Here is a 6943-nt window from a genome sequence, read left to right as displayed (position 1 = left end):
GCACATTTCGCTTCTCTTTCTGCTTCAGGAGAGGAAATAAAACTCCAACAGCTGTTGCTGTGTAGATAGATAGAAAAGGCTAAGCACCTGCAGGCCTAACTAAGTAACTAATCAAATTCATTGGAACAGATTTGCCAGTCTGTAATTGACGGAAATTGTTTTGCAAAAACACACACAAGCAGCCTTTGTGTGCCCTGATTTTTAATTAGTTTGATGCTCGGAAACTTCCTCCATAACTTCCCCGTTTTTTCTTTTCCATTTCCTGGGAACATGCTCGTTAATTCTCAAATGAGGAGTGGGGTGGTTGGAGTGGTGGATGGAGGAGGGAGGGGGGGGGTGTCTCTCCATCTCTGTAGGCCAGTAGCAGCAGTAGTACAACCATCTCAGAGATCCGCCCCCCAGGATCCCCTTCTCCCGCCTGCTGTGTTATTTGAAGACAAATATGTGTGCCAAGTGTTTAAAGAGAAGGTAGGGGAGGAAAACCCTAAACACAGAAACAAAACAACAAGAGTGAAAGTGTGTCTGTTTGGCTCATTAAAGAGAATAAATATGGCCGCAGAGCATTGTTTCACGTTTAATCTTGTTTACACTCTGCTCACGAAGAGCTCAGCGGTAGCCCGGCAACAAGGCGACTCTGATTGCAATTATGCCGTAGCCACAAGTGTGTGAGTGATCTGAGGCCACAATGCTCAATGAGTTCCCCATTAAAATGAATCCTGGAAGGAACCCTACTAAGTGATCTAAGGACCAATCAGAGGGCTTGGGCGGGGCTACAGATATGGCCATTGGTGTTCTGAGGAGCCAATCAGAGCTGCAGTCATCGACACAGTCACACAATCTGTTTTTAATTTCCCCTTGGTGCATCATTGATCACTTGATGTCACCCTGATTGCCCAGAAAGTGCCCACATCTGCTTTCCCATGTACGACTCTGATGAAAAGGTCAGCATGATAACCAGAGGCCACAGCAGGTCCCTTGTGTACTCTAGCTACTGTAAGCCCCAGGGGAGGCTGGTGGAGGTAGAAATCGGAGGATGGGCTCGTTGTAATGCATGGAATGGAATGAGGAACGGTGTCAAACACGTGTGACACAATGAGCCTGTCCTCCCGATTTCTGCCTCCACCGGCCTCCCCTGGCTCTAATTCCCTCTGATGACGACCAGCTGTTGTCTCTCTGCGTAGGCATTCGGATGCTGGATGGTGATGTGACAGACGTAGTGGAGGCCAAGTCTCTGGGTATCAGACCTGACTACATCGACATCTACAGCGCCAGCTGGGGGCCGGATGATGATGGGAAGACGGTGGACGGACCAGGACCCCTGGCCAAACAGGCCTTCGAAATGGGCATCAAAAAGGCGAGATATGGCTGCTGCATCTCAAACCCTGGGGAGGCTGAAGGAGGTAGAAATCAGAGGACAGGCTCATTTTAATGCATGGAATAGAATGAGGAATGGTATGAAACACACTTGTAATGCAAGGAATGGAATGAGAAATGGTATCAAACAAACCATTCTAATTCTCTTCGATGCATTACATTTACAGCAGTCCGATTTCTACCTCCGCCGGCGTCCACTGATGGGATGATGTGAGAGACTGAATTTATGACCCCCGAGATTAATTGTAATACACCACACTTCATCAAGGCTCTCTCTGGCCCCATGTGTCTCAGATAAGAGGATGAAGGATGGAGAACATGAACACGTCTAATTTGGACCGTGAGACTTAGTGCAAACTTCAGAGCACTTAGCTCCTACGTACTGTAGTCTGGTACAAAAGCCTTAGGTGCCTTCATGCCCAGTGATTAGATTGATAGAGTAAAGAGTTTGTTTGAGTAAGTATAAGAATTCCCCTCACGTTTAGTTCCCCACGTGTATGGAACTAAAGCCTGTCTCCAGGGCTGTGACGCATAGCACTGTCAGAGCCGGCTCTACCTACTATGGGGCTCTAAGTGAAAAGATTTCGGGGCCCCGCCCAACCTACTACCTAATGTACAGACATGCTGAAGGTGGAATCCTAACTCGAGATCCGCACGCATGCTGTAACTCCAGTTATTGTGTGCATTTCTCATTGGCATCAATGCAAGATTTCGAGTTACGCATGTGGATTTCAGGTTAGGATTCCACCCTGAATTAACAGATCACATTCCTTTTGACCATCCACAACACTTTAATTAACCCTATGTGTGTGTGTGTGTGTGTGTGTGTTTGTGTGTGTGTGTGTGTGTGTGTGTGTGTGTGTGTGTGTGTGTGTGTGTGTGTGTGTGTGTGTGTGTGTGTTTGTGTTTAACCCCACTCAGGGCAGGAAAGGTCTGGGCTCCATTTTTGTTTGGGCGTCGGGTAACGGTGGTCGCCAGGGCGACCACTGCTCATGTGACGGCTACACAAATAGCATCTACACCATCTCCATCTCCAGCACCACGGAGAACGGCAACAAGCCCTGGTATCTGGAGGTCTGCTCCTCTACGCTGGCCACCACCTACAGCAGTGGGGAGTTCTACGACAGGAAGATAGTACGTGTGTGTGTGTGTGTGTATGTGTGCGTGTGCGTGTGTGTGTATGTGTGTGTGTGTGTGTGTGTGTGTGTGTGTGTGTGTGCACGTACCTGCGTTTATACCTGTGTGTGTGTGTGTGTGTGTGTGTGTGTGTAAACCCTACTATACTGTGCCCTGCATAATCCAAAGCATAATCCAAAATATGCAGTCATGCGCTGGCACACCGTATTATCGCATCAATCGCTCATTCTGTCACTGCAGAGAGCAGTTACGTTCAGAGTGCTATGATACAGTTGAATGCCAAACACATAGATGCACACACGCACCCACACGCGCACACACACACGCACACATACATGCACGACCGCATGCACACACGCAAACAAACTCTCTCTCTCTCTCTCTCTCTCTGTCAGCATCACACACTATCTTTCATTCTGGCATTCGAAACCGCAAGCACAAACACACACCACACACACACAAACACACACACACACACACACACACACACACACACACACACACACACACACACACACATTCAAATTCATTCCACCATCCCCCATAACGCATGTATCTAAGGTCCTCTGGGGCTGGGGAAAGGGTCTGGCATTGCCAACTCACTGACATGTCACATCCATCATGTCTGGTCAGGTTGTTTCGGCTGTACAGAAGAGATGTCTCTGCTTTCCTGGAATTATGACAACATCAGCAGCTGGGACACAACGACTCAAGTGCTCTGTTTGCCTCTTCCTTTTTGAGAAATATCCATTGATTTAACGAGGATAGGTTTTCGGGCCATAGTTAATATTTCATCTGGCTGAAGATGCTTACGAGAGGGTCCGTTTCAGTGCTGAAGCAGATCTTTGGCTCGACTTATTTCTGTCCCTCTCAGACAGACATGGGTGAAAGAGACAAGGTGAAGAGTGTTTGGTCTACGACCCAGACTTGGCATTCTTGTGTTTGTGTGTGTGTGTGCATGCGTGTGTGTGTGTGTGTGTGTGTGTGTGTGTGTGTGTGTGTGTGTGTGTGTGTGAGGGTGTAAGGAAAGAAGCCAGAGATCACGTGCCTTGCCGGCAGGCTGTGTTTGCTTAGCGACCAAGCTGTCTCATGTTGTGAATAGAGGAGAGGACAGGAGAGGAGAGAGAGGAGAGGAGAGGAGAGGAGAGGTGAGGAGAGGGGAGAGGAGAGGGGAAGGGAGGGGAGGGGAGGGGAGGGGAGGGGAGGGGAGGGGAGGGGAAGGGAGGGAAGGGGAGAGGAGAGGAAAGTAGAGTAGGGGACAGATGAAAGAAGGGGAGAGACCAGACAGACAGCCAGACAGTCAGACAGAGACCCAGACACCTAGACAGCCAGACAACCTTTCAGGGCCCAGTGTGATCACTCAGACTCTGGACCGTGCCTCTCTTTGCTCCTGCCTGTGGTCCAGGCCAGCTCTGTGGGTGTCCTGGTTGGTTTTACACTGGCCAAAGAATAATATTTACAGAGTGGGGCAGGACCTTCTCTCCAGTGCAGATGGCAGGTTGATGGGCTGGGGAGGTAGGGTGGTGGAGGAGGGTTTTACCACAAGGAGAGAGGCTCTCTGCCCCTCCTCGCCCATCTGTCATGCTCTTTAACCATAAGCCATGGTGATGTGCTCCAGCATAAACAGTCAGAGGCTGTCCTCGCCCCAGGAGTCTGAAATAGCTCCGTCTCCTCATCCCCTTCCTAGCCAGTATGAATAGTTTAAGAGAGAACGTGCTAGAATCAGAGCTGTCGGCACGAAGGGAGGAAGAGAGGAAAGGAAGGAAGGAAAGGAAGGGAAGGAAGGGAAGAAAGGGAAGGAAGCAATACGTTTATTTAGGGACATTGGGATGTAGCCCATGGCCCATGTTAGAATCAATGTTCCCAAGGATACCACGAGTAGTTACAGTATATGGTAATTATCATGTAATTTAACGTTTAAACATCATAGGTGAATTCCAGGTACAGTAACTAGAACACTTGTAAAAAAACAAGAATGGAACATCAGATTAAAATATGAATGAATGGGGCGCTTAGTGGCGTAGCATACCATGTAACCGCAAGGTTCCAGACCTATCTTGCATGGCATCCCTCCTCTCTCTCACCCATCCTTCCTGTTAATCTCTACTGTCTCTCCCCCAATAAAGCAGAAATGCCCTAAAAACATATAAATATAGCCGTACCTTCTTTGTCCTCTAGGTAACCACTGATCTGCGTCAGCGCTGCACAGACGGTCACACCGGCACCTCTGTGTCCGCTCCCATGGTGGCTGGGGTCATCGCCCTCGCCCTGGAGGCCAAGTCAGTACCTCCCTCTCTCTGTTTAGTTTCTCTCTCTCCCTCTCTCTCTCTCTCTCTCCTTCTTGCTCTCTCTATCTCTCTCTCCTTCTCACTCTCTCTCCTTCTATCTCTTCTTCTATCTCTCCCTCCTTTTCTCTCTCCTTCTCTCTCTCTCTCTCTCTCTCTCTCTCTCTCTCTCTCTCTCTCTCCCCTCTCTCTCTCTTTCTCTCTCTCCATCTCTCCTCATGTCTATCTCTCTCTCCTCATCTGTCCCTCGGCATCTATCTTCAGGTTGGCCTGTCCAGGAGCGTCATCATGGTGCTGCACAGATTCTGAAGTCAAAACAACATGTGTTTTTTTTTCCCTAGTTGGTTAATTAGTATTGCCTGGGTTGATCTTACAGGAAAGGTTTGTGTTTGAAGGTTCATGTGGTGTTGTTGTGGCGTTCTACCGACTGACTATTAGTTCAGTTTCCCAGTGAAGTTTTCCTTTGTTGATACCTGTTGAGAGAACATTAATGATTTAGGCTCACATGTACGCACTGATGTTAGGAAACCATAAGTGAGGAAGACTTGCTATCAAAGCAATTCTTCTTTTTCATTTCAAAAGCGTCAAACTAAAATCCCCAGTTCTCAATTCTCATGCCTCAGTCCTAAAAAAAAGAAGAAAAAAAAGTCTGTTCTTTTCTATCTTTAGACAAGTCTTTAATAAATCAACCTTTTAGTTATTTTCCAAACTTCTAAGCCCTCTCTCTGGGGTAATAGAATTGAACATGTGCTCTTTTATGTATTTGATTAAGCGCGAAGCTGAAGGGAGCGTTTCACAACTGCAGTGTTTGAACTGGGGAACGTCCTGGATTTGGAGCCTTTGTGTTTGACCTGCCCCAGCTTTGCTCCTGTGGACCAGTAACACTGAGCATAACAAAGACTATTGCCATTATGACTGGGTCATTTAGTTCATAGCTCTCTCCAGAGGCCCTTACAGAATATGGTATTAACTTCCCTATGAATAGACTGATGAAGGAAATGGCTCTAGTTGGTCAGGTCAATCCGCGGTTAGACACTGTAAAGAATCACAAAAGGAGGCTGGTTGATTTCAAAACGTCTGAAATCATAGTTTGAGTAAATCAATCCAAACTGAATTATTCAAATGAAATGTAACATGTACAGTCAATTGGTGTCATTACATAAAAAAGTGCCTCTTATTTAGGAATATGTGAGTAATATATATGTGTAGGGTTTTAGTACGTACAGGAGTCATAAGTGAATTGTAATGGACCGATGTGAACTCGAATGATACCAAATTCCCTGCGTTATACTCCCAACCACAGCCTTAATGCCATATGAGTAGATGGTGACTAGGGTGTCATTTGAGAGCAAGCCTTTGTGGTGTTCTGGTGACATCAGTAGTATTTAGAGCTGGTCTTTGTGGTGCTGTTGACTGATTGATGTTGACTGATTGACTAATTGATCTTGTTAACATCAGTAATACTGAGGGACGGTCTTTGTTGTGAGATCAGTAGTACAGTATTATCTCTGTTCTGCAGTCCGTTGATCACATGGAGAGACGTGCAGCACTTGCTGGTAAAGACCTCTAGACCTGTCCATCTGAAGGCCAATGACTGGAAGAACAATGCAGCCGGACACAGAGGTACTGTACTTCTACTACACATACACACACACACACACACGCACACGCACACGCACACGCACACACACACACACACACACACACACACACACACACACACACACACACACACATACACACACACACACACACACACACACACACATACACGTGTGTGATACCATTCCCCATTCCATGCATTACAATGAGCCCATTCTATCAGCCTCCCCTGATGCAAAGTCTTCGGATTGTGGCTCAAGTTTAAGTTCATATTCCAGTTTATTAGTATACTCAAATGACATGAGAAATGAGAAACTGAACTACATGAGTATTTACACATGATAACACATGATAAGATTAAAATCGAGCAGTCACATCAAAATAGATGGCCAGGGAAGACAATGAATAATAACACAAATATGTACATAAAGTGTGTTGGTGAGCAACAAGTAGTTCAATGTCAATGGGGGTAAGTCAGTCCAGCTGATAAAGATTATGTGGCCTATTTCTTGGCGGTGACACTAAAGAGTTCAGGGAAAAGAAAG

The 6943-nt window shown here is 46.7% G+C and overlaps 1 protein-coding gene across 1 annotated transcript in view; it reads left to right on the top strand.

Moving 5' to 3' along the window:
- pcsk6 (proprotein convertase subtilisin/kexin type 6) overlaps positions 1-6943 on the top strand; it is a gene marked incomplete at its 5' end in the record, with an annotated part of 45492 nt that overhangs the window by 16113 nt on the left and 22436 nt on the right. The window contains 4 exons of the mRNA XM_083690851.1: positions 1182-1354; positions 2296-2508; positions 4690-4790; positions 6316-6419. Coding sequence (XP_083546977.1) covers positions 1182-1354; positions 2296-2508; positions 4690-4790; positions 6316-6419 — 591 coding nt within the window. The remainder of the gene's footprint in view (positions 1-1181; positions 1355-2295; positions 2509-4689; positions 4791-6315; positions 6420-6943) is intronic.

The sequence above is a fragment of the Argentina silus genome (genome assembly GCF_951799395.1).
Source record: "Argentina silus genome assembly, chromosome: 19".
NCBI classification, from domain to species: domain Eukaryota; kingdom Metazoa; phylum Chordata; class Actinopteri; order Argentiniformes; family Argentinidae; genus Argentina; species Argentina silus.
This window is presented reverse-complemented; position numbering and strand designations above follow the sequence as displayed.